General features: G+C 39.2%; 1 protein-coding gene across 1 annotated transcript in view; it reads left to right on the top strand.

Annotated features, from left to right (window-relative positions):
- Window positions 1–18,584, top strand: part of kcnb1 (potassium voltage-gated channel, Shab-related subfamily, member 1) — a 30,719-nt gene extending 12,135 nt beyond the window's left edge. Inside the window, exon 2 of the mRNA XM_005724497.2 lies at window positions 15,725–18,584. Within this exon, the coding sequence (XP_005724554.2) occupies window positions 15,725–17,641 (1,917 nt within the window). The 3' untranslated portion in view covers window positions 17,642–18,584. The remainder of the gene's footprint in view (window positions 1–15,724) is intronic.
- Window positions 18,585–27,449: the final 8,865 nt, after the last annotated feature.

Below are 27,449 nucleotides of genomic sequence, written 5' to 3'. Positions count from 1 at the left end.
TGTGCACTAAAGTTTTGTCTCACATGTAGATGTAACAGTATGTGTAGTGATTAATATTGAAACTCCTATGTAAGTTATTCCAAGTAAGTACTAGCCCTGAAGGAGCGAGCCCATCAAGGACTGGCACAACTGCTGAATCATGATATTAGTGAGTACGACATGCTGCTTAAGCAACATTGAAAATTTGAAACCTCTGAGCAACAATGTTCCCTTTTTGGAAAAGCAGTGAGAAATTTAAGAAGAATATGCAAGATGTAAAGATTTTGCAACTCTGGAGAGTTAGTGTGGCAGTAATAGTTTTCTCTGTTGTGTAAGTTACCGTGTGTGTAACTTCCAGGTTATACTTGAAGTTGTGCTGGGAAATCCTATCTTTTTGCTAGGGCTCCTTTTCCTAGAGGTTTGAAGAATAAAAAGCGTCAAAACGAAGCTGAAGGACTAAAACAAATTGAGCTTATCAAATCCTGAACATACCAGTCATTCATCTGTACATTTTTTTTTTACCATCCAACATGGGGTCGTAGGCAGGCCATCACTGAGATTTATGCCTGAACTTCAAATAAAATACATTTAGTTGCTTTTACTCTTTTTTTTTTTTTTGCTTTTACTCTTACCATTTACTAATATCTGAGCAATGTCTGAAAGTCTGAAATAAATCCTAAGAGAATCACTGGTGAATAATAAATTCATACTTGCATATCATATGCTCATACGTATTTAATGTGGAAACTGTCAGTGTCAACTTTCTACACTGCTCACTGTCCAGTGAATGAGGAGCTAATTAATTGGTCAGCTAGCCCTAATGGATTAGATTTATTTCACATTAATACAGATAATATGTACCCTAAGCAGTCTTCACAAGCCTACAAAAAGCCTACAAAACGGGCTGGGATGGTTAAGAGGTGTCAGTAATAAACTTCTCTTGAGTCATTTAGATTTACCCTGCAGATGGAGACAGATTGAGCAGCAGCAAGAGTAGCAAGTGTTTGCATCACTGTTACAGGAGCACAGCAGAGCAGATGAGTTGATGTTGTGGGGCATTGGCAGTGAGATTTAGTTATTGCAAGGGGGCATTAGATATACAGCATCTTGCATCAGGTACAGTTTGTCATGTGCCTTATGCATCAGAACAACTCGGCATGTTTTCCCTGAACTAACTCACAGGCTTTGATCCATTAAATAAAATATGCAGTAAACGGTATTATGTGTTTGCTTGAAAGCTGATGTATACAGCATATCAGCATATCATTGTATGATGGCATTCAGTAATTTATACAAACATTTATTATTACAGATAATATAGAACTGTTTGTTCATTTCCTGTCTTCTTCATTTCTAACACACAATACAGAAAAAAGTAGCATGGCGTTATAGTCTGCTCACGGTCCTTCAGTGAGGCTATTTCTCTATTACCTTTGAATGCAACCTCCCTGCACTTCATATCCAATTCTCAACATAACATATATGTGCTCAGATCAACAGAATCACTATAAAGGTTTCACAGGAACAAGCTGATCCGATTCTGGTGGCTTTTGCTGCTTTCTTCATTGGTGGATTTCACTTCACTGTGCAGGTTATTTTGAAAGGCAACTGAATAGAGTGAAGGCCACTCTACTGTGGTAAAGGAGACATATTTATCAAGGGAATGTGGAAAGGAGACTTGACTATTAGTGCAAGAGGCTTTTCACCGAAAATAACACTTTCACTTAAACTTTGTTCTGGTTCCAGGTTACAACATGTAAACCCAAATGAAGAGACACACCGTTTTGTGCAGAAAACACACAAGTAGTCAGTTTACAGTACTGCTTTTTTCTTCTTCGCAGGCTATGTCTTTTAGACTGTTTGCTTACCCCAAACAGGGATTAACCAGTCACAGTGAATGTAAACAGACAGAGCTGTTGCCTTTGTTCAAAATCAAAAGTACAATTTTAAAAAGTGCTATGTAGTGCTATGAAAAAACTTATCACGTTTTGAAATGAAAGCATACTCACTTCCAATGCTAAGGCTTAACATATCAGGATATGGTACTTAGCACATCTTAAAATATGGTAAATAAAACCTGTGTCATTAATTATCTTACAAAGACTTAAATCAAAACACAGAAGCTCTGCACACTTTTAAATTAAGAGAGTATATGTTAGTCATTAATTGTTCATCCACAAGTGTGAGCACATCTATAAAAACAGACATTTTGGCAATTTTCAGGTCTGAAGCATTCAGTGTCATGTGGAGAAATGTGACAAGTGAGGACCTAAAATGCAGGGCACAAAAGGCAGGCAAGGCTCCATGAAATTTTGATTGGGACAAAAGAAATAGCAACAGGGAGAAGGAGAGTCCAAAAAAAGCAATTCTGGGAATTGGCTGGCCATGAGGCTAAACAGAGGAGATGTAGCAGTTTTGGGGGCAGGCCAAGCCACAGAGCTAGATCTAGGAGCTGAAGCCAGCAGTGAAGCTGATGCGGCCAGGGATGCAGGCTCAGGCTGAGGGCCATTGTGGACTGTGGCGAGGAATGCCTGCTTCCTCCTGGAGGAAGGAGCAGGGAGTGCGCCGCTGGAAGGCCTCTCATCCTCAGACCACCGTTCCAACAAAAAGAAGCACTCGGGTGCTGGGCAGCTGGACTCCCAACAGGGTGGGCTAGTTAGGCTAACGAGAAGCAGACTCCTCGTGTGGAGGAGCGTTAGAAGTGAGGACCCAAAATGCCAGCGCGAAGGCAAGCAGAGTTCAGCGAATATCAAGCTGTTTCTTTAGGCTGATGGCAGGTGATCCAAAAAAGACAAAACATAAAGTTAAAAAAGGGAAAACTGAAAACTATAAACTACCAGAAAATACAGTGTGAGCTAAAAAATAAAAACACTAAAGCAAGAGGAAGAGACACTCAAAGAACTAGTGGGAGGACATACAGAAGGACAGTTGGGGAAGTGAACACAGCTGGGGAGAACGAGACACAGGAAACGACTGAAAGTACAAAACTGGACAAGTATGGCTTATTTGAAAGTGTTGTTGGAAGAAAGTCTCCTCTCTCTGAACAAAATATGGCAGCACAAATGAGGAAAACAGGTTAGAGATGTTTAGCCATGCTGCACAGCAACATATTTGGTGGATCACGAAGAAATCTCAACAGAAACACCTCATACCAATGATCAAGGACAGCTGTGGAGGGTGGTAAATTGCTGCTTCTTATATAGCGCTTTTCTACTCATACCACTCTTTATACAGCTTGCCTGATTCACACATTCAAAGCTGAAGTGCTTTCTACCTAACATTCACACACATTCATAATCCAAAGTATGCATCGGAGAGCAACTTAGGATACTTGGCATGCAGACTGGAGTACCCAGGGATTGAACCATGACTAGTAGATAACCTGCTCTGCCTCTTGAGCTATAGCCACTAGATAATTACAGCCACCCTTTGGGATTGTTTCTAGCCACAGGACCTGTCACGTTGCAACCATTAAGTCAACCACAGAGTTTTCTGTGTACCAAAGTATTTTAAAGGCATATGTGAGGCTATCTGTCCAACTGCTAAAGGTTTTCTGGCACTGGGTCATGCAACAGGACGATGATCCCAAGCAGTAGATCTACAATAGAATGGCTAAATAAAAAAAGAATTAGTCATGTTGTAGTGGTTCAGTCAAAGTCCAGGTCTCAAGTAAATTGAAATGCTGTGGTGGGATCTCTGCAATGCCTAATGAACTGAAGCAACCTTGTAAAGAAGAGTGGGCCACAATTCCTCCAAAACTTTGAGACTGATAAAGTCATACAGAATGATTACTTCAAGTTACTTCTGCTGAAGGTGTATCTGCAAGCTGCTGATGGGGTACACTTAGTTTTTAACACACTGCTTCTGCATTTTGGCTTAATTCGTTTTTATTACATAAATAAGGGCACAGTCTAATGTGTCATGTTCTTCTTCATCGGAGAAGTGTATTTACCTAATTTCAAGTCTGGCTAAGGACCAGATTTTTTTTTTATTATATTCTAATATGTACTAAAGAGTGTGATTTTTTTCCACCTGAGCTAGTTTGTTAGAACAGGGTGAGTGGTTTGATGTTAATTTAGCAGGTAACCAGTTACACATGTGAATAAATGATTAGATACGGCTACAAAATGTTTTAGGATTTTTTTTGTTTACTATTTTGCCCTGTTGATTGATTCCACAGACTAATGTTTATTCTCTGTTCCAATAAAGTAGTTTGATTAAGATTTGCTGAGGAAATTTGGTTTAATGTTCTATAATAGATCTACTGTAAAAGGATGCATAAAAGATATTAAACTATTATAATTTAATATGAAATTATGGAAGACATTATTATTGGTGTCCCTTTTATAAACATATTTTTTAATGCAATAACAGTATAATAATTGTCAGTTGAATTATGCTAATAGAAACCCTAGGTTGGGTACAGTGTGTATGTATACTGTAAAGATTTACATATTGCAAAGTGTCTTGTTTGGAGGTTAATGAATGGAGCTGACTTCTGTTTTATTAGGTTAAAAAACAAAACAGTAGGCTATTTATTTCATTTTTTACCATTACTGTATTGTTTTACTGCTACTGTTAAATTAGATTAGTCTGTCTGATGCTGTCCTCAACTCCACTGAGCTAACTGAAATCCAGATAAATGGGTGAGGGCGTGCAGATTTTAGAGTAGGAACACTAAAATAAAAGCATTTTAGACAACAGCTAACAGTAGTGTCCTGTAAAGCTTGTACAGCAAAAAAAAAAAAGCTATTGTTGTGGATTATAGCCCATGCACTGTTAAATTAGAGTTTTGTGCTCTGCCAGTACTTTTTTGTCACTAAACCAAAACATTTGATATTGTGCTCATCCTGGTGGAATGATACATTATTTTACTGGAAATGACACGTGGTTTCGTCACGGTCTGACACTGAGTTGTTGGGACAAATCAAAAGAGATTTTTTTAAGAGCAAAATCAAGTGCTCATAGCTGTCCAATTACCAAAATCTTTAAGGATTTGCATGTTAATTTGAGGGTAACACTCAATGGGATTAACAGCACTCAGACTGAATGGCCGCTGATTTTGGTGCTCTCAAACTGTGAAATAAGGACCGTTATGCTGTTAGCAAGTTGAATATCTGCAGTAAGCGTGTTTGAGTGTAGGATTAAGAGCGATCTTGCTTTATATTGCTCTCGCTCTGCGAATAGAATACATGGCATCCACATCTTGCAGGCTAGGTCATGCATAACTTGCCTTTGTGTCTGTGTTTTTGAGCTTCTTTATTTCACTCTTTCACTACCAGCGCTGAAATGTTTAAGAGTTCACTGTCACTATCACCATGGTAACTGTCATTTCTGTGAAACATGCAGCTGCCTTCTATTCAAGCATCATTGTTGATTGACGATGTGTGTGTGTGTGTGTGTGTGTGTGTGTGTGTGTGTGTGTGTGTGTGTGTGTGTGTGTGTGTGTGTGTGTGTGCATTTCTGTAAGGGAGTTATGTGTGGGTCTTTTGCTGCCTACATCTATCTTTGCGTTTCAAATCAGTGTTTCACTCGCTTTTAACTTTTCCTTCTGTTCTGATGTGTGCGGAGTACTTCATGATGTTCTCTGATTTGGTAATAAATAAATCATTGTAGAATGGCACACTGTGTGAACTGCATTCTATTAGACAATATAGCAGCGAAATATCTCTGAACGATGTAATAACCTTGCCTCTTTGTTTTGTTTTTGTTTTTGATGAGAGAAGTTCTTAAGGTGTTATTTTTATGCATTTCATAGACAGAAGGAACAGGTGAAGCTTCACCACACATTGCATTAATTACCCTTAACTGTCCTGTAAAATCATCAGTCTACACTCATACCCACTGATTAATCTTTTAATTCCCTGTGAATGTTTTAAATGCTTTGTTGTTCATGTTACACTGTTATTTCTGATGAGAACAGCTTTCTTTGGTGTATCAAACCAGACTGTATACTGTTTCTATTTATATAACCACCATGGACCAGTCAGAGTTTAAATATAGATGCTGAGTCTGGATTCTCTTCTTCATCTGAAATGCATGAATAATTGAGAGGGAGAGGCGATGAGGTGGGATTCATTCAGGAGATGGATGGGGCAAGCATAGATTTCCTACCTACTTTAGTGGTTTACTGAATTGGGTTCTGGTGCACTTTGTGCATGTAAGCACTGCATGAGTTGGGGAAAAGTTTGCTGAAGATCCCAAAAATGGCCTGTTTCAGACTTTTCTATTCCCTCAAAGCACATATTTTTAAAAGGCGAAATTATAAAACGGAGAAATAAATACAAGCTCATCACATATATAACCACTCAAAAGTTTGGGGTTGCTCAACAATGATGAGGATTAATGAAATCTTTCACCATCTATAATTTATATGCATACTGTTGTATGGCTTTTTGGGGTATTTCCCACTTAGATAAGTCGTCGTGTACTGCAAATGAGCCTTTCTTAGTCTGAGAATATGCTGATGAATTTCTGAAGAAAGTGCTTTATTTGAAGAGGATTAAGACATTGTAATCAAACATTGGCAAGCTGTGGAGCCATTAATAGCCAAATGTATGTGTCTTTAATCAACAGCACATATTAGGTATCAACATTAGGTAACAAGATGCGCCACTGGACAAATGGCTGCTTTTATGGTTGCTTATGTAAATATTTTATTAAAAACTATAAATGATGAATGAAAATGATGAATTTCCATTTATAGCATTTCTTAACTTATCTAATAAAAACAACTGTGCTTTTCTTTCAAAAACAAAAGGTTTTTTTGAGTGGTATAGTATAAAGGCGCACAACTGCTATTAAATATAGAGAATCACATAATTACATTCCTACATCTAATCTCGAATCAGTTCAAAAAGGTTACAGTTTGAGCATGAGATGTGATTTCACTACATTTTTTAAAATTAAGTGGTCTGAAGGAAAAATAAATCGCGTGCATGTGATATCCAAACATTCAATAATGTGCTATTCACCTTTGCCTCACTAAGCCACATACAAGAAGGCTAAGAGTACAGCAGAATGAATGTCACGGAAGCAAGGTCACGATACTGGCAGGATCTCCCACGAAGGGCCATGAGATATAAGTTATTCATTTTGGCAAGATGTGGGAGGTTAAGATAAATGAGGCTGTGCTGTTCAAAGTTAAGAAGCGATGTCTGCTGGGGAGACTACAGCTGAGCCACTGCAAATTGTGTGTGCGTATTTCAAGCTATCATGCTGGGGGAAAATGTGGAAGACACAGTCTCCTCCCGTCTCCATGGAAACCCCATCTCTTTCACAGGCAGCGAGGAGGCAGAGCCATTCTATTCGAAACAGGAGTGTGAATTATTCCACATTATTTAGCGCTCACATTATTACTCACATACTACTGACCACTGATAATAACATCCTGAAGAAAACCAAGAACGATGGCTTGGTTTTATGATTCCTGTTCATCCAGTCAAATAGTAGAAGACCTAGCATGTGGCACGTGGTGCAAACATCTGCAAGTAAAGGTGGTGTCTGGCACACTCATGTCTGTTTCCTTTTTAAATAATGATGGGGGCTTTTAGTTTTATTTAAATATTGAGCCACAGTGCCATAGAAAAATATTAACCAACTGAACTGATGCCTATGCTACTGCAGCTGAAGCTCTGCTAAAACGCAAAAAGCGATGTGACACAAATACCAGAGAAACCTGGACACAGAATAGAGACAGAAGCAGATGGCTTAAAGCTTGGTGAGCTCTCAGAAAGGTACAAATCAGGGACAGAGGGAAAGAGAGAGGAAGAGACAGAGAAGGAGACTCTGTCAGACTTGCTTTTCACAAGCAGGTCCACGTAGCCACCTCCTGTCGAGCTTCAAGGGGGTTGTCATGGTGACAGTGGCTGGCAGTCAAGGCTGGGAGAGTGTTGCATGGTTTCCCAGTGGCCTCCAATGTGGCTCATGGGATGATGGGAAAGCAAGTCAGCTGTGAGTGGATCTTAGTGAGCAAGCAAGACCTGAATTTACTCAGCCAAAAATAGAGCCCGCTCACCTACGCTTCAGACCATGCTTGTTCAGGTGTTTAAGTTTAAGGAGAGCGTGTCATTATAATGTAGGTCTAACGTGTTTCCCTGGGTGAGTGCTGGCAAAGGTAACAGACAGGGATGCTGGGACTCACAGGCACACTGTTAAAGCAGAAGAGTCTGTTGCTCCTGTTGCTGCTAATGAGACAAGGTGCCAGCCGGAGCACTGGGAGTCAGGGAGTTCCTTAACTGTCACTTGGGATGCCACCAGACTTAGTGCGGAGTGAGAATACTAACCTGAATTCAGTTGCGTTTAACAGTAATACTATTAATGCAGTAATACATTTCCTCTGCATAATTGCATAGGAGCACCTTTGTAGTAAGAACACAGCTGGAAAGTATGCTTAACTCTTTCTCCCATAAAGATGAAATTTAATGACCTCTCATGTACCTTTGATGAAAAGTTTTGAAACCTCACTAATTTCTGACACACACCCAGTAAATTTGTTTCTGGAAGCAGACCTGAACTGCTCAGTTCAGAAAAGACAAACAACAGTTCCTCCTATTTGGTGTCCAAGGGGAAAAGAGTTAAAGAAAACAGTTTAACCTTTTTATATATTCTGTAAACAGACTTGTTGGGGTTGGGTAGGTTTCATTTCCAGTTGCTCTATAAAAAGCTTTACTCCACCTGTTTGAAACCTCTTGATACTTTAGTTTCAGGCAATGAGTGAATTGGAAATACAGTAATTTAAAATCATGAATAACAACCTGTTTTTTGTAGCTGTTCATATTCTCTAAGGAAAAAAAGAGGTATGAAATAAAACTACAGTTTTAGAGAATTACTATAACTGTAATTTCAATGTTGCCATGGTTTGTTTCCAGAGCTTTACACATATATATGTATATATATACATATATATGTGTAAAGTTCAAGGTTCTCTCCTTGCTGTATGAGAACTGGGTTGATAGATGAATGAGCCTGACCCTGGCAAAGCCAATGCAGCGCAAAGAAATGAATCACAGCTGCTGCGACACAGCCAGCATAAAAGCAGGCTGTTGTATCTGAAAGAGAGTGGGTAGTGAAGCACGCCCAGGTACAAGCACAAGAAGATGGGCAAAAATAATTTGACAAGGAGTTTGCCCTGTTTCGAGTCCCAAGTGCTAAGGATAGTGTATGAGACAGTATTCCCTCTGCAGAGAATTCCATTTATAAAAACTTACTCTTTTGGATGACATTTGAGGGCATCCTTCATACCAGTTATGTCCAGGACTTCTTTTTCAAGCACACTAATGAGGGCTGGTGTCACCTTGTCCAAAAAGATGGTGTTGCTGCAGACTATTGTGTCTGCACAAGTGTGCCATGAGGGACCAGTGTGATCTGGCTTTGTTTAGTGTCACGGTGGGATTTCCTGTCACTCTGCTCTTGCTCACATGTTGTCTTCTCCTCTCCTCTAGATATTAATATCTCCCTCCCTTTGTCCTTTATCCCCTTTATTAGACCATGGCGCATTCATCGGTAGTTGCTGTCATTTTTTTTTTGTTTTGGTTAATATAATGAAATCAATTATACAGTATCCACCACAGAAAAATTGCAGGGTAGGATCTCGGGTGTGGCTGCTATTAACATCCGTTTTGTCATGTGGACAACTGAGAGTCTAAAAATAGTCGGTTATGTTTGAGCTCCATTTAACATTTTCCTAACATGCACATGCTTGCGGTCTCTTTTTTCTAGTAAGCTGAAAGGTTTTATCACAGATTTGGGGTTCAGTAATCTTATGAAATTAGCACCCCATGACACTGAACAATTTAAGGAAGTAAGAGATAAAGACAAGTCAGGCAGGGATAGAGAGCGAGCACAGTTTGTAGAGGCAAGGCCATCAGGGACAGAGGCTACTGGGAAATGTTCAGGGTTTCCTAGTGGAACTTAACCTCATAACCATAAGACACAGCAGCACCAGTGTGCCTTCATTAGCGACCTTTTTATAGCTTCTCAATCTATTACCTTCTGCCCGTTTTTGTCCTTCTGTTTCTGTATCTTTCCTGACTCGTTACGATTCTACTGTATCGAGTAATAAGTGGGCGAACTTTAATATGTTGTGTTATACTTGTAACACACCCTGTTACAAGTATAATATGTCGAAGTTTTCTCTTTAACGGCATCGTGTTTTTTCACTGCATCATCTCCACCCCTTTACTTTCGTGCTGGCTTTGTCAGCTCCACCCTCACTCTCCAGTCCCAGCACCTCTCTTCTCTTCAAGTGTTTGATTCAAACAGATTTCCTCCAGGGCAGGAGGGAGAGGAGCACAGAGGGAAGAAAATAAACAGATAGGGTCATTATTCATGTCTGCCACGATGCTATGGCAACAGTCTCCTCCTGCTCTGATTGGTCGTAGATAAGGTTGTTTTTTGAGCCGTCACTTTTACTCTTGGGAGTCCGAATTGTTAGACCATGTCAAGGCCCTCGCTGTCAATCATTGCTGTCAGTCACCTTCTAACAACCTTTGTTAAAACCCTTCCTTTTTTTGCCTGTAAGTTGTGATTTCTTCTAGATGATTTATACAAAAAACAATCTATCAAGTGCTCCATGTGAGGCTTTGGTTCTTTTGTTGATGCATGTATTACCCGCAGATTCAGTTTATCACTGAGGTTTTGATCAAGGAAGGAAGTCACAGTGAAATATTTCACTTTTTACTGTTAGCTATGTTAAACTGCTGGACTGAATAGTATATCTCACCCCCTATGCGGCATTTTGGTCCAACACTGCACTCATTTTTGGAGTATTTTAACTATCCTATGATTGATTTCATCATATAACATCCTAACCTCTTTTGTGTGGGCTATTGCCAAAACAGGCTCAGTGTTCTAGCTGCAGCCTCCTACTCATCCTCCAAGTTGTGCTGTTTGGAGCTGGAGTCATTTAGGGTTAATATAACAAACGCGGACTGAAGTTCATGAAGTAAGGAACTAAAGGAATCAGATGTAACATTACATTCATCTTGAAGGCTCAAATCATTTAATATAGTAATAGACAAAGATGTAAGTCATCAGTAAACAGTATGTGATACAGTCCTGTGCAAAAGTCCTGAGCCACACCTTAATTTTTCATATTTTGCCAGGAAAGTAGGAAATTGGTTTAGCAATTTATTGAAATGTTTATGTTTTATTGCAATGGCAGTGTGCTTTGGAACCATTTTTTTTTTTTGCATATTTTCTGTTTGCCGAGTCTTTGATTTATGATTATAGCCAGCAGATTATTTATTACCAACTGCTTGGTTTAAGTTATCGGGCCTGGGAATATTTTGGAGGAAGCATGTCAGCTGCAAACTAGCTTGCAGGTTACCAGGGTAAAGGAGCTGGTGATTTCATGGTCTCCCCATGTTTGTGTGGGTCATTGTTTGTGTTCTCACAGGGCACTCCAGCTTCCACCCACATTCCAAAAACACCCAGTTAGTGGGGTCGGGTTACTTGGTGATACTAAACTGTCCATAGGTGCAAAAGGATGTCTGTCTGAGTTACCCCACCTCTTGCCCTGTGGCAGCTGGGATAGGCTCCACACCGTGGATGGATGGTCTGGCTCCTTGGAAGCAAAATATAAAGAAATGAGGGTTGGCTGAAGACCTCTGCACAGTTCTGTATATAGTATGTGACATTTTGTATCAGTCACTGTAAAATAAAATAAAAAGCAGCATACAGTATATTAGTTTTTGATAAATACACAAAATATACACCACTGGATTATGTTGACTCTGTGATTCATCCTCACTCAAGTCAGACAGGGACAGGAGCCCCTCTCTTTTACCTCAGCATTAAGATCACGAGAGACCTGCTGGATGTGTTCCCTTTATTCCCAGTTATAAAGGAAAGGAGAGTTTTTTAAGCTGTTATCACTGAAATGCACACAGGGATAGTCAGTGTCTGACTTGGATATTTTTTTATAACAGGTATGAAGTAGAACCATAAAAAAGAATGAGTATATTTTACACATATTCTAAGTCAGTGGTTTTCAAAGTGTTTTGCCTTAGGCAACCAAAGTGTGAGCCAAAATTTCAAAGCATATTTATTTATATCTGTAAAAGATAGCCTCTGTAATTAGATCTTCGTTTGAATTTTATTTTGGACAGTCTATTTGCAGCTTCTAAAACTAGCTTACCACCAGCAATTATACATGTACTGAGTTGCAAAGACCTTGTTAGACACTTTCACATAATCCAGGTCTTTCTGCTTCTGGTTCAGAATAGGTTATCTTCTTCGGAAGGCCAAGTTTCTTTTACAAACGTTTACATGCACCCATTTAGCTTGTTGCATCAAAAACTAAAGCATTAGCCACCTTCTTCTAAACCTTACTAACTCAGGCTGAAGGCTGTTGACATCCCCGGTCCATACTAGTTGCTTTTTACACGGTTTTTCTTTAGGTGTTTGTTTGTCTGCACTGTAGTTAGTTGAGGTCTGGTTCACAAAAGAAAGTGATTAAGCGAGTATTAATCTTCTGGCTGTAAACGTTTCCTAGTCTTGTAATTATAGCCATCCAACTGACTAGAGTTCCCTTTAACAAAAGTTTTTCAAAGAATGAAAAAAGTAGAGAAGAGCCTAGACCAGTCAGAACAGAAAGCCACAAACTCAATATCAGGAAAATATGCAATGTTCAATAACATTTTCAAGACCACTAGGGGGGAGAAGGACAAAAATAAAAGGAATATATGCAAAAATATTCATCTACAGTCCTGTTTTATTTCCTGTGCCTCTCACTTGACACCATAGCTTTGTTACAGATCAGCTGGTAAGCTATGCAGCTGCCGTTTTGGTATAGTTTCCTCAGCTTCACTGTTTGCCCTTAAGAGAAAAATGTCAGACACAAATAATCGTGTTATCATCATACAAATGGGCATATTAATGTTATCACTTTATAATTAGCCATAGCTGTTAGCCACTATCTTGTGACAATAACTAAACAAACAGCTAATGTAGATAACTGATTATAGCTAAATGGTTATGTCAATGTGTGCACTGGCCAGGTTAATGCTTATGGTAATTAATACTTAAATTTTGTTGAAACAGGAGTTTTACTGACCTCACAAAATGTTCCATAAAGGCTAAGGTGTCCGTGTTCATCAAGTTTGTTCTGCTGCTCTTCACGTGTTCAGCTGCTAGTGAATGTGTCTGTCTGTCTGTGTGTAAATGTGTGTGCGCTGAAGGAAGTGAAGATGACACTGTTGCAAAAGAGTTTCTAATCTGACAGTAATTTTTAGAATCCATTGGTAGTAGATTATAATTTGTGACAAATCTTTTAGGTTTTTTATGCTGATACATTATTGAAAACCCAAAAACAACGGCCACTGTGTGTGTCAAATGGTACTATAAGTATCAGTTCTGGTGACAACCCTAATCAGACTAAACACTGTTGAATCAATGGTCAATATGTGATCTGTCATTTTTGTTTGACTGCGTTAAAGGCGATTTAAGGCAACAGGAAGTTTCCAATGCTATTTACACTATCTACTGTTACTATCATTTTTTTCCCTAACATTTAAAAAAATTATTGAAATTCTGTGCTGCTAAATTTTCCAGTTAAAACATCCTTGTAATGGTCAGGTGTTGAGGACAAGTATCTTTCAGCCAGAGAAAAGAACGACAAATAGTGAACTCAGCTGTTTTTCTTCTTCAAAAGGTATAATTTGCCCAGAACTCATTGAACTCATATGCTCTTAAACCTTCTTTTATTAATGTGTTTATTTCCTGTTTTTATGCTTGTCTTTTTTGCTCTGTACAGTGTCCTTGGGTGTTTTGAAAGGCGCTTTTAAATAAATTGTATTACTATTATTATTAAAAGTTTTTCTTTTTAGACTAGTTAGCAACTAAAGTTCTTTGTGCAACAGATAAATTTAGACATCTGTCTAACTTAGTAGGAAATGAGGTAAAAAGGAGAAAAACTCTTTGCTTTATTTACATCATAGTCCATCTGTCTTTGTTTATCTAACCCCGATATTAGTTTTTCGGCACAGTGTTCCTTATTAGACCATTTCGGGAGCTACTGTTCCACATGACAGCTCGAGGACTAAAATTTTAAAGTGTCATACTAAATCAAATCAAACCTCAAGATTTCATTCAAGTGATTTTTGTAAGCTAACCTTTAATATGAGGCATAACTAAGTTTTTTGTCTTCTACAAAGTTAGATGTAAAATCATTCTAGCTATTTTTTTTTTGTGTGTGTGTGTGTGCGTGTGTGTGTGTGTGTGTGTGTGTTGTTGGGTGCATTTCTGTAAGGGAGTTATGTGTGGGTCTTTTGCTGCCTACATCTATCTTTGCGTTTCAAATCAGTGTTTCACTCGCTTTTAACTTTTCTGGACTTGATGGTATATCGCAAGCTGGATGGCACTGCAACATTTTCTCAAGTATTTTTCATACAACATTACGCAGTCATTTACTCAGATCAAACAAACTCAAGAATAACATACTTCAAAGCAAACGCAACCATTTTTTTGTTTACACAATGAATCCTGGTTGATGGGGGTGCTGTCAGTGCTCAGAGAGGTGTAGTCTGCCACCACGTACGTGCTTGTTAGCATGATTGGTGGAGAGTGGGTGGGGTAGCGTGTGTGTGTGTGTGTGTGTCAGGGTGCTGTTTTTTGACAGACTTCCCAGTTCTGTGTACTGCGTAAAGTGAATCATCAGCATCATCAAGTGCAGTAGATTCTGGGGACATTCTGCTCCTATGTGGTTATTGCAGGTTCATTTTCATTACATGATGGTGTCAAGTGACGGCGAGTGAGAGGTCTCTCCTCAGTAATTCTAGAGAGACCATAATGGGAGAAAACAGTGTAAAACTACATGTGGATTATGTTTTACCCTTATCCTACTTTTAAATAGAGAGCACCGAAGCCTTTCAATTAGTCACTGATTTCGTGGCTAGCAAGTAGGTTCAGCACTCTGTGATAATGGTAGGCTCATCTTAATTATCTTAACATGACAATTTCAGCGCAGGGGTAAGTGCTCAAGAGCCCATTTGAGCTCTCGAGGGCTCTGTCCAACCTCCAGTTTGGAAAATGTCATAAAATATCATAAAAAAAAAAAACTTTCTACACCAAAAATAAGCATTTACTGTTTTACCCAGTTCCCAGTTTTATGTTTTAGAAAATTATTCAGTGAGTCTGATATGTGTTGCTGTGATACTTTTGTTTTTGTTGATTGGTGCTAAACATAATTGTCCACTCAAGCACACTCACTCATGTGGATCAGCCTGATAAGTGAGTTATGAATAAGTAAGTGGTCCAAGTTTGTCTAATCCATTAGCTCTCAGGCAGTCACACTGTCAGTCAAGCATTTATAGAAGGTTTATTTAAACTGTTATAGTTTAATTACTTGCATATAGCTTAATTGTGTGATCAGGTAATAAAAGTATGCTAAAGTGCACACTTGACGATGATTTCAATTTCATAGTTTCCACTTAATGCAGCTTTCAACTTCAAGTTTAAGTCATTATGGCGAAAAAATGTTTTTCATGCAATATCGTACACAAAGCTGTAAATAGAAAAAGGTAAATTATACCAAATTTGTTTTGTCTTTAAAATAGTACCATTTCTTCTAAATACTCCTGAGTGCAGTTTTTAAGGTTTTTAGCAGGTTTGCTGTTCCCAACACCTTGAGCTCGCTGAGTGTCTTCAATGTCTGCAACAAAACCTCTCAAGTGACCAAAGTTTTATTTACTGTAAGCCATTCTCTGATGCATAAAATCTCATATTGACTAATTTTGTCTTTCAGATACTTGCCATCATCTCCATCCTCTTCATCGTGCTTTCCACCATTGCCCTGTCTCTGAACACCCTACCAGAGCTACAGGATACAGATGAGTTTGGCCAATCCACAGACAACCCTCAACTTGCCCATGTGGAGGCTGTCTGCATTGCCTGGTTTACCATGGAATACCTGCTCCGTTTCCTCTCCTCCCCGAATAAATGGAAGTTCTTTAAGGGTCCTCTAAATGTTATTGACTTGTTGGCCATCCTGCCCTACTACGTCACCATTTTCCTGACAGAATCCAACAAGAGTGTATTACAGTTTCAAAATGTTCGGCGTGTGGTTCAGATTTTTAGGATCATGCGTATTCTACGTATCTTGAAACTGGCTCGTCACTCTACAGGTCTTCAGTCTCTGGGTTTTACCCTTAGGAGGAGTTACAATGAGTTGGGCCTACTTATTCTTTTCCTTGCCATGGGTATCATGATTTTCTCCAGTCTGGTGTTTTTTGCTGAGAAGGATGAAGAGGATACAAAGTTTAAAAGCATTCCAGCTTCTTTCTGGTGGGCTACAATTACTATGACCACAGTGGGCTATGGTGACATCTACCCCAAAACTCTCTTGGGAAAGATTGTCGGGGGGTTATGCTGCATAGCTGGAGTACTTGTGATCGCTCTACCTATTCCTATTATTGTAAATAACTTTTCTGAATTCTATAAGGAACAGAAGAGGCAAGAAAAGGCCCTTAAAAGAAGAGAAGCCTTAGAAAGGGCAAAGAGAAATGGCAGCATTGTCTCAATGAACTTGAAAGAAGCATTTGCACGTAGTGCAGAGCTGATGGATGTGGTGGTGGAGAAGAGCGAGAGGCCTCATGACAACCACCTCTCACCCAGCCGCTGGAAATGGACTCCCAAGAGGGCTGCATCAGAGACAAGCTCAAACCGTTCTTTCAATGCCCAGGAGTTAGGCTCTCCCAGCAAGGCCCGAGCCACCAGTCCCCAGAGGTTAAATGTTCAGAAACTAGAAGAGATGTACAACCAGATGGCAAAGACACAGTCACAACCCAACCTCAATGCTAAAGAAAGGGCCTCCAGAGTTGGTAAACAGAGGGATGAGATAGAGCTGGGGGCTATACATGACCATGGTCAACAAGCCCTAGGAACCAGGGATGGAGTTGGAGACATGAAAAGCTTATCCAGCATTGACAGCTACATTAGTTGTGCAACAGACTTCCAGGAGAATCCACGCTTCTCCCACAGTCCTGCAATAGATCTTGGTCTTCAGGAAAGCAACCGCTTCTCATACAGTCCAGCGACAGCATTGTCCCAGCACACCAATACAAAAACTGGCCAGCAAACAACAGGGGACCGTGAGCCCATGCTGACCCCTGTGTCTGTCACAAAGACGGACAGCACAAGGAAATTTTTCTTTTCTGGAATCTCCTCAAAAAGCCTTATTCCCAAAGGAGGCTGCCGCAGCGACGGAGAATCAGGACTTTCCCCACTTTCAGACAGCTCAGTTGTGTCAGACCACTCTCTGTTAAGCCCCGAAACCTCTGCGTACACTACTGCCAGCAGCAGGACCCCACCAAAGTCTCCAGAAGGCACTCCCCTGGCCCCAACTGTCTTCACCTTCCATGACTCCTCCATCAGCAAGTACATTGATGCCGATACAGACGATGATGAGCACCTCCGTGACATGTCTGACACCAGTCCCTCTGAGCGTCTCCTGGCTGATGCAAGCCCGAAACGCAGCATTAATATAAATTACCAGAGGGGCACTAACCATTTAGAAGCAGCCCAGAAAATGCTGGGTCAGAATTGTCTGTTCCCACTAGAAGGGATTCGTGGGCTAGCTCATGAAAATCACATAGGACCAGAGATGACACGTAGACCAAAGGCTGAGAGGGGACGTCAAAATACTTTGGATAAAGGCCTCTGAGGTGCAAGTGAAGCAAAAACTAACAGCAAGTTTGGGACAGAGTGTTTTTGGTAGAGACACCTTAAAGGCTAAAACACTCCAAGCCAGAGACAAAGGAAGGCGAGACAACCGGTCTCGCTAAAACATTTCACAAATTACCTGAGCATGCCACTGGGCAATAAGCCTTGGGTGAACATGTGTAGTGAATACTCTGGGAGAAAAACATTTCTTAATTGAAGAATGTCACTGCCCCTCCTTCAGCTCATTCCTATAAGGAGATATTCCACACACACAACAAAAGAGCAATCCCAAGTAGCCAATGGGTCTGTTCAGAGATGTAGAGTCATCAGAGAAATAAAGCTGTAGTTATAAGTGCGAAACCCAGCTAAATGATGGTTTTAGTCGCAGGGGGTTATCTCTAAAAAATCCCCGCAGCCACTTTCCAGAACTAAGTCCCGATTGATTTTGTAGTCTTGAAGATACAGGAGAGGACCTAGAAGCCTATAAGCTACTTACTTGTGCCCTCCATTCCCAAACCTGGCCTTAGTCATTTACATTTGTAGGGGTGTGCATGTCTGCTTATATGTGTGCCTGTGTCTATAAGAGACAGAGCAAGAGAGAGTGAACAGTAATGAATGGCCAAATGATAATTCATGTACACACACTCTTGAGATTGTCTAGCCTGATTTATTTTTCTATAGATAAGAGAAAGTTCCTATTAGAAATAAGTACATTTCTGGTCTGCTGTGTCATAATCACATGTGAAGAGTTATCTCGTATGAGGTTCAGTGTTTTGGCACAGACGCTGCTCCAGCTCATCATGCATTATAATGACCACTTTTCCTGTTAACAGTGTTTTGCTAACTCATGTTAACATGTCTTGGTGAGAGTGAATGATCGAATGACGGATAGATTTCCTAGCACATCAGAATCTTTTTTTTGGATCAAGAGGTTTCTTTTTGACATGGGCTAACAAAAGAAAGAATTATGCGGATTGCTGCATAAAATGCATATTATGAAAGCATGCGTGTACCCAGTCTCATAACATAAAATAACATGATGATTTGCTTGTCCATCATCTCTAAATAAATTAAAAAAACATATATAAGGAAATCCTCCTAGCCTACTGACATGATGTTTAGAGCAGTTGTTCAGCATGCATCAGCCTTCGTTTGACCAACATAAAAGCAGCCAAATTGTTCACAAATGCATGAACGATATGTGTATAAAACAGCAAAAGCAGGGGAGTTATCCAACCCCTATTTTGTTTCTTAAATGATAAAAATATCTATATATATATAACAGCACCATCCGCAATCGACCCCGCTTACCATTAATCGGGTGCAAATGCCAGAATTGATAAAACTCATGCATGAGTGCACACACACACACACCGGCAAACTATACATCCAGGTACTGGAGACAATTTTCAGGATACCATAGATACGTTTAGTTTCCATGGTGATAGCTGTTTCCCTCAAATGTTGGCAACAGCTAAGCAGTGATTTGTTAATTGGAGTGGCGAAGGTCGACTTACATGTAACATATGCTCACACACTTTTACAAATCACACACGGAGACACGTGAACCCATAAAGCGACAGTAGTTGCATGTTAGCTGAGCCACTCCTCACTGTGCATATTCATGAGTACTGTGTAAATCTAACATTATAATATAAGGACTTTGTACTTTATTATTTATGTTCATGAATTCAGTTTTAATATATGTTCTGTTATCCCCTGGATTGGCAGACACAATTCTCCGTATGCCTGTGTGATTACACTGCTACATAGTATAGTGAGGACCAGTCGCTTAACAAGAATTGCTGCACTCTTCATACAGATTGTAGATGGTGAGAGAGGCAAAACAGAAGTGGTCCTCGTGATCTTAAAAATATATTAAGTGCTGCTTTACACGCCAGATTGTATATGAAACATGGACTTACCCAATGTGAAATCAGCCACTGGTGCCTGGAGCATTTTAGCCTCTGTTCCACTAGTACCTAGTTAGTTTGACTCGACTCAGTGGTTCCTGTTATCAGGTACTTTTTACCCTTCAACCGTAAAAGGCTGATATGGTATTGATGTCACTGGCGGGCGAGCAGTGTGGTCACCAAAGTTGTGAATGCGACCACTCAAAACGAGGCGATGTTGACATTCATACCGTAGGTGCACCTAGCAAAAATCTCAGACGAGTTGGAATGTCATGACCTCAATGTCAAGGTCAAGTTTAGAGATTAAGTTTTCTGAAAATCTTATGAATGTGATAACTCCAGACAGACCCCACCTAAGATATTCCAGTTTATACCATATCTGGATCTACTGGCTGAGGGGTGTCCACCAGTATTTTTAGTACGTTCCCAAGTGAGCTGAGTTGAGCTGAAAATCTGACGTCAACAGACTGCATGCCACTGATTAGGCAGGTAGTGATGTCACTGGATGAGTCATGAGAGCGACTCCTTCACGAGAATCAACCAAGAGTCCACCACAGGATTATCACCCTGTCCCTAGCATTCTTTTCTGCCACGCCAACTCTTCTCATGTCCTTCTTTACTACATCTATGAATCTTCTCTGTGGTCTTCTTCATTTTTCCTCCTGCCTGACCTGTCCATCCTGGTCACTCCCAATGCTTCCACACTTCTCTTTCACATTTTGCTGTCACAAATCACCCATGTTACTCACCTTCACCCTGCCTTCTTCACCATCCATTGCTGTGAATGGTTGACGCCAGGTATTAGAACTCATCCACCTTCACTGCTTCACTGCTTCTGCTCGTTGTACCTTCACTGTTACGCCTGTCTCCATCGCATTCACACACATGTATTTTGTCTTGCTTCTACTGATTTTCATTCCTCTTCTCTCCAGCGCATACCTCCACCTCTCCAGGCTCTCTTTCACCTGCTTCCTATAAAAAGAAAAAAACATGATTAATAAGACTTAGAAGACGGGATTGCAAACATGAACTCAACAGAAAAGTATTTACCATGGTCCTAAACTAAGACAGCAATGGAATAACTTTCTGAAAGACTTTCTCTTTTGCAGCCATTGGACATCAGAAATATTAAATGTTTCAGCACTTATGTAAGGGATTTACTTTAAAGCTAAGTCCATCTTTTATATACAAGATTTCCACTCATTAACATAAGCTGAGTTACAGTATCAAGAGTCCTTCCACAATCTCTTGAAATTTAATTTCTAGTGCAAAAGTACAAGGTTTTTGTAACGTCTTTAAAAGTCTTTTGAGTAGGTACAGTATGCCTTCTGTCATCACATCTTTCACAAACAAGATTAACAAGATGAGCAAAGAACCTCAGTGCCAACAAAATATACTGTCAAAAGAAAAAAGAATAACTTTAAAATCTTTCTCAGTCTTTTCCTGACACAAGTATACTGGCAAATGATGCACGCAAATAAGAGCATTGCACTATTATAAATCTATTTTTTCAGAATTTATCCAACCTAAGTTGATTGACACATATCGTTTTAGTGTTGTAGTTTAGAGTCTAATCACAAATCCTGATTTCACTTCCTGTTTTAATCACAGAGTTGGACCATTTCATATTGCTCTCCCATAGTGAGAGAAGCTGAGGTGTGAAAGGAATACCAACGACTGCGAGAAGCAGAGGGAACTTTGTGTATGTGTGTGTGTGAGAGAGAGAAAGGGAGACTGCTGTAAAGCTGGGGCATTATAGCAGTGTGGCTGCTGCTTAATGGAAAAGAATGAACTGTTTCCAATATGAATGTGCGGGCTGGGGGAATCCTGCCTTTTGTTTTCTCTCTATTCCATCTACAGTCCTGACTGTAACATGCAGCAGTAATGCAGATTGCAATACAAAGAAAATATTAGAGTTGTGTGAGAAAATAGGATTATTTTTAGTCGATGTTTTTGAAGTGAAGCTTTATTTATAGCTGGGAAACGAGATACGGGAGGAGCATTTTATGAATCATGTTTAGTATAATTAAGCAGATAACTGTACTGAGAATAGCTTCATCTCATTGACTCACGTTGTATTACACCTTTACATTTTTCCTGTGTGTGTAGATATTTTTTTTTATTTAATGTCTTTCTTTATTTGAAGTACCAAAAAAACAAAAACAAAAAAATCCCCCACAATGATAAAAAATTACAATAATTACCCACAAACAGCTGTTAAATAGATTTTTGTTATAAGAAAATATCCTGTTGCACAACAGTTGACTGTGGGTATTGAAAATGATCCAGATGGTCTCTGGTAATGTTCTTTGGTTACGTTCCTACATGTATACTGTCCAGTAAATGTCTGTAATTCTTCACATTTTCCTGAGGTTGAAGTCACAGGTTAAATCCCAAAGGAATTCATGACAAATTTAGTCAAACAGATTTTATTTTCTTCAGTTTCAACAAGAAAAAATACAGTTCAACTTATTTCACCTGATTATACCTTACTGTCCATTTTGATTTTGTTACTTGAGTCAAGAAAAAACAAAAAGCAGCCAGACAAATATTTTAGGGTGAACTAAGAGATAAATATGAAATATGAAGGGCATTGAGCTCACACAACCCCTCCTTAAGCACCACGTGAGCTTCTGTCCTATCATTTCGGTTTTCTATATTATTGTAGTCAGGGACCATTTTTCACTGAAATATCTCTCAACAATGATGACAATCAATATATCACGAATGGGCAGCAAGCACTAGTGTAGAGACCTGAGATTTATCTTGGAAAAATATTACGCAAATGCACAACCATGTGCGCACACACTTACAAGTACTGAAATCCTGACACTAGCATTCTTAGAATTAAGCTTTTAGAAAGGAGAGAGCAAAGAAACATCAAGTATGATGTTTGATTTCATATTTAGACTGTGATACTGTGACACAATACCACCATAATAATAATAGTTTAAAAAAAGTGTCTTTCATTTCTACATTTAGCTTCATTTCATTTTATTTGGACGCTTAAATCCACTCCATTTTCAAGGGAGCCATTCAAATTAATTGAATCTAATAGTATAGCAGACCTTTTAATTTCACCGAGGTTCCCTGTGGAGCAATCCGATGTGAATCAAAGGACTAAACCATGACTCTTTATCAAGACAACACAATCTAGTGACTTCTTTTACCTCTTCTTTATTGATACCAATTAAAATTAAGAGCACAAGTTCTCTAAGATTTTTATAAATACAATTCCTAATCATCCCATATGACTCCCAGCTGTACAGTATTAGGCATTTAGTTAAAATCTAAAAGAGAATTGAATTGTTTAGCTAGCTGCTAAATTTTAAAAAGAGGTTAAAGGAGTTTCCGTTCTTTTGTTTTCTTATTTCTTTAATTTATTCTTCAAACCCCACGGGACTTTTTCAAGGACGTGATAGTTTCCAAAACCTGGTGAGAACTACTGCTTTAGCAAGTAGTCCAATTCCACATTCTTTGAATCTAACACTGTATTACAGGGTTGGGGTCGATTCAAGGTGGTGCACAAGACACATCACACGTGGCGCTATAATAAAAAGCAGTATTAAAGCATGAGAAACGGACAAATTCAAACATAAACTATTTTTTCCCTATATTTTAACCTCTCAGTGGAATTGACCCCAACCTTGCCTAAGCCATCAGTCTTTGTAAAGTACACTGTTTCCAGGGAATTGAAAAAAGATATTTGAATGACCTTAGCCAGCTCTTATACAATGTTGTTTGTAGGTCCCGAGGCTGTCTGTTTTGTAAAACAAAAACAAAAAGAGAAAAACATTTTTACCTGTTGACTTTCTATGCTGTTGTTTCTGTATAAATGTTCTATTGTTCAGTGCATGTTGTAACTTTGGCGTTGTAACTGGTTGTGATTCACACAGAGCCAGTACTTTACATGTTAAAAGAAAGTGTCTCAATGTCCCAAGATATTTTTATTTCTTAATAAAAAGCAACGTTTCCCTTAAATGAATCAAAAATGAAATAAATCAGATCACTTTACATTTTGATTAAGAATTGTTGGCTTTGATTTCACTGTTTCCAGCACATAATAGTTCAACTAATGTTATTTTCTGACATATCGAAACTTATACTAAGCTGTTTGAGAAAGCTACAGTTGTGCATTGATCAGCACTATTCATATAAACAGGTTTAGTAACCATTATTCTGGCTGGGTGGATCAGGTGACCTCTTTTAGTCACGCTGCAGTAGACTGCTAGGGGCTTCCCATGATGCACTGAGTGCTTCTTCTTCTCTGCGTTACTTTTTCACTGTGTTTTTATTGAGGCTCAGGCCCCTCCCTGAGCCTGCTGGAGGTTTCTTCCTGTTAAAAGGGAGTTTTTCCTTCCCAATGTCGCCAAGTGCTTGTTCAAAGGGGGTCGTTTGATTGTAGGGTCTTTACCTTACAATATAAAGAGCCTTGAGGCAATTACTGTTGTAATTTGGTGCTATGTGAATAAAACTGTAAATTTATGTAAGTAAAAATCACATGAAAAGTGATCATTGTATGTACAGAATGCAGGCCATCAGAAGAAAGCAGGACGAGGTTAGATGAAGAGGGAGCTGTTGACTGTTGAGCTGGAACAAGCTTCCAGCCTCCCCACACGTCTCCACACTCCCCTGCATCTAGGGTTTCCCACTGTCTGCCACTGGAGAGACTGCCTTCTGCAGGGGGGGGAAGGGAGAAATTATTTAGTGGTCACAGGTCTTTGCCTTAAACTCAAGTTATAACCAATGTTGCCATCTAGTGGCAGTGGTCACTGTTAACCAATTAGGCTGAAACAATAAGTTTCAGATCAGAAATCTGAGATGAAAAACAAAACAAAGAAACAAAAAACCTGTGTTATTACAGTAAAGCTGCACTTAAGCTAACCCTGAACCTCTCAAAATGCAGACGTGCAGATCAGCAGATGCACACGTATTGGCTCAGATACATGTATAACTATGTGCTCCAGCAGGTAATAAGGACAGGATCCTGTATGCACAATAAATGTTAGCCAGGTTTACAGTAAGCATGTTCACTGGTATGTTAAATTAAGGAATATTTGTGTTTTTGGAAGACTTTTTAAAATTATGTTTTATGCAATATAGCAATATTTGTATTGTCTTGTCTTTATGTTATTAGGGCTGATCCTAAATAAGATTTGAAAACATTTACCGGGTTCTTAAATCATAATTTTAGTTAATGTATTTTAATTACTTTTTTTTAATTACTTTTGGCATTAGTAAACTGCCCCCTCATTCCCCACAGCAGATTAATCTCCTTATTTGTTTTCACACCAGATGCAACCCTCCCATCTATCCAGCTTTGGGACCAGCAGTGGTTGTTCACTAGCAACAAATGGACCAAATAAAAATAGATATGGACTAGTGCAGTGTGACTCAAATAGAAATTAGATCAGGAGTATTTAAGATAACTCTGCAGTGGCAGAAAGGTCACATTGGTGTAGTGAACTTAAATTTTTCTCCTTCACATCAAAATGATTAGTTTCTGTGCTGCATCAACCAGAAGGTAGCCACGACCAGAAGAGCACTCGGTTTCATTCATCAGTTTGACCCTACACCGGATCTTAGTTTAGAGATTAACTATCATGCTGTATTCAGTCAAATTTGAAATGCAGGTTTAGGGCACCTAATAGCTTTATCTGGAACCTGTAAGTCCATCTCTTATATACAGTCTATGGGTCAAGGTATGCTTGAATACCTTACCTATCTCACTTGATTATTGATATTTTCTGAACAACTCAAATCTAAATTCAGTGTTGCTGACTGTCAAGCACATCCTGGTGAAACAAAGCAGATAATTAGCTTTGATGTTTCCATGCAAAATACTTAAACTGTCTTCAGCCTATCCGTGTTGTTTTCCTCTTCGTGTTTCGTCCGGCAGCACCAGCAGGTGGCTGGCACACGACACACACAGTGCCCCTCCTTCAAGTGCTGCATCCACCTGGTATGTGGGCCCTTACTCTGCTGGCAGCCTTCTGTTAGAAAGGTCAACCGAAAGTGGACAGATTGCCTATTTTATACAAACAGACATAGACATGCACACAGGTCCGCACATGTGCACGCAGTTAACAAAAAAATATACAGTGAAAAAGCTAAAGAGTATAATTTCACATTTTTCTAGGTTGTCTCTAAGTGTTAACCTATCACATTGCTGCTGTGAGGGACACCTCTCTCTTGCCAGCGTTGCCATAGTCACACAGGGTAATAACTGCTGGAACTACAGCAAAAGCATTTATGATAAGAACATTAGTAGCACCATATGTTCAAATACGCTTTTAACCCTTTTACATTGTGCTAGGAAATTTTACATGAGTGGACCTGCAAATGAAGTAATTTCTGTTTCATTGTTTTGACTTGTACACGCCATTGTCTGTCATTTATACTACATGCAGTATACTGAAACTAGGCTATAAAACAAATCCTGCACTATGTAGTAGCTTCTTCCCACTTTTCCTTTCCAATATGATGATAACCAAAAATGTTTCTCATATGAGTGCTTTAATGCTATGTAGCATATATAAAATGACTACAGTCTGTAATTTGCAAGACTTTTACTGATACATATGAAATGACAATACACATAATAATAAACATATAGATCATACCTTACGTTTGATGTGTTAGGTATTATCTTGGTCAGATATAATTCTTCAAAGGGAACTGGTGATATTTTGTTTTTCATTACAGACATTACAGAATGGTTGTCACAAACACCAGCTGTTGCAGTTTACCCCTGAAAACGTCTTTATTTTGGCAAATTTCAAAAATTGCCTTTTTTTCACCCTACATCCAGATAAGTGTTAACTCTGTACAGAGTGTACCATGAAATAATTACAGGAATTTGACATTTGTTTTTAAAAAGAAAGTAAAAATGAACATTTGACTTTAAAGGGTTAAGTAGCACACCCTCAGTTTGGATATCAACTTTGGGATAATGGAGACGTCAAATACGTACATGCTGTGGAGAACAAGAAGAAAACATTATTTGTAAAGCACTTTAAAACGTTACAAAGTGCTACATGTTCAAGCATGAAGTCAAACATATGGTCGTACATTAATTCCAACATGCACACTTTGAATTTTAAAGCATGGCCAAAAATAATGGGAGTGAGATCAAGGAAGACCTATCCTATAAAAATGAACAAGCTTCCAGCCAAACTTGTAGTCTGAGGAAACCCAAGTTTATGTGTTACAACCTCAAAAGTGTTGTCATTTCTGGATGTAAGATAAGAGACAGTAACAGTTAGAAGGCCCAGTCTGAAGGCCAAAGCAAGCCATCAAAGATTTCCTAAAAACAGGTAGCTTGTTATGGTCTTAGCAGTATCAGCTCCCCTATCCATCTGTCAGGATCCCCTCTTTCTGTCTTTTCCCTCCATACTTCTCTTTCCTCTCAGGTGGGTAAGTCCCGCTGTTCCTCTGGGACTGGCAATCTCCTCAGTCAAACGCCAACTGAGCTTCATGAAGCACACCTAACCATTTCCTCATCAAGCTTGCTGTGTATTTAACAATCCATTCTTCCACCGATTCCTTTCCAGGCTGTACAGCTACTCAGTGGCAACACAATGATCTAGTTAGACAAGATTTTTTTTTATGCAATGTGTTCTTGCTTACCTTTTTGACTCACCTCTTCTCCTAGTTTTGCTCTCAGTGTGTTGTTTCTATATATCGCACTCATTTCCCCGTGTCTCAGTAGGTGGGTTGGAAAAATTATCTTGTCAAAATATCTCTGCTCAGTACAATTAAAATTATGTCTGCAATAAAGGGAATTTATGACACAACTTCTCAAATTTTGCCTGTTGTGAGATTATTAGATATGAATCAAAAGGAGGCCTCACACTTACAGATGCTCCTTTTTTCTTAAGAAGTAAATTTAAAAAT

The sequence above is a fragment of the Pundamilia nyererei genome, unplaced genomic scaffold, assembly GCF_000239375.1.
Source record: "Pundamilia nyererei isolate P.nyererei 1_Seehausen unplaced genomic scaffold, PunNye1.0 scaffold00012, whole genome shotgun sequence".
Taxonomy (NCBI): Eukaryota; Metazoa; Chordata; class Actinopteri; order Cichliformes; family Cichlidae; genus Pundamilia; species Pundamilia nyererei.
This window is presented reverse-complemented; position numbering and strand designations above follow the sequence as displayed.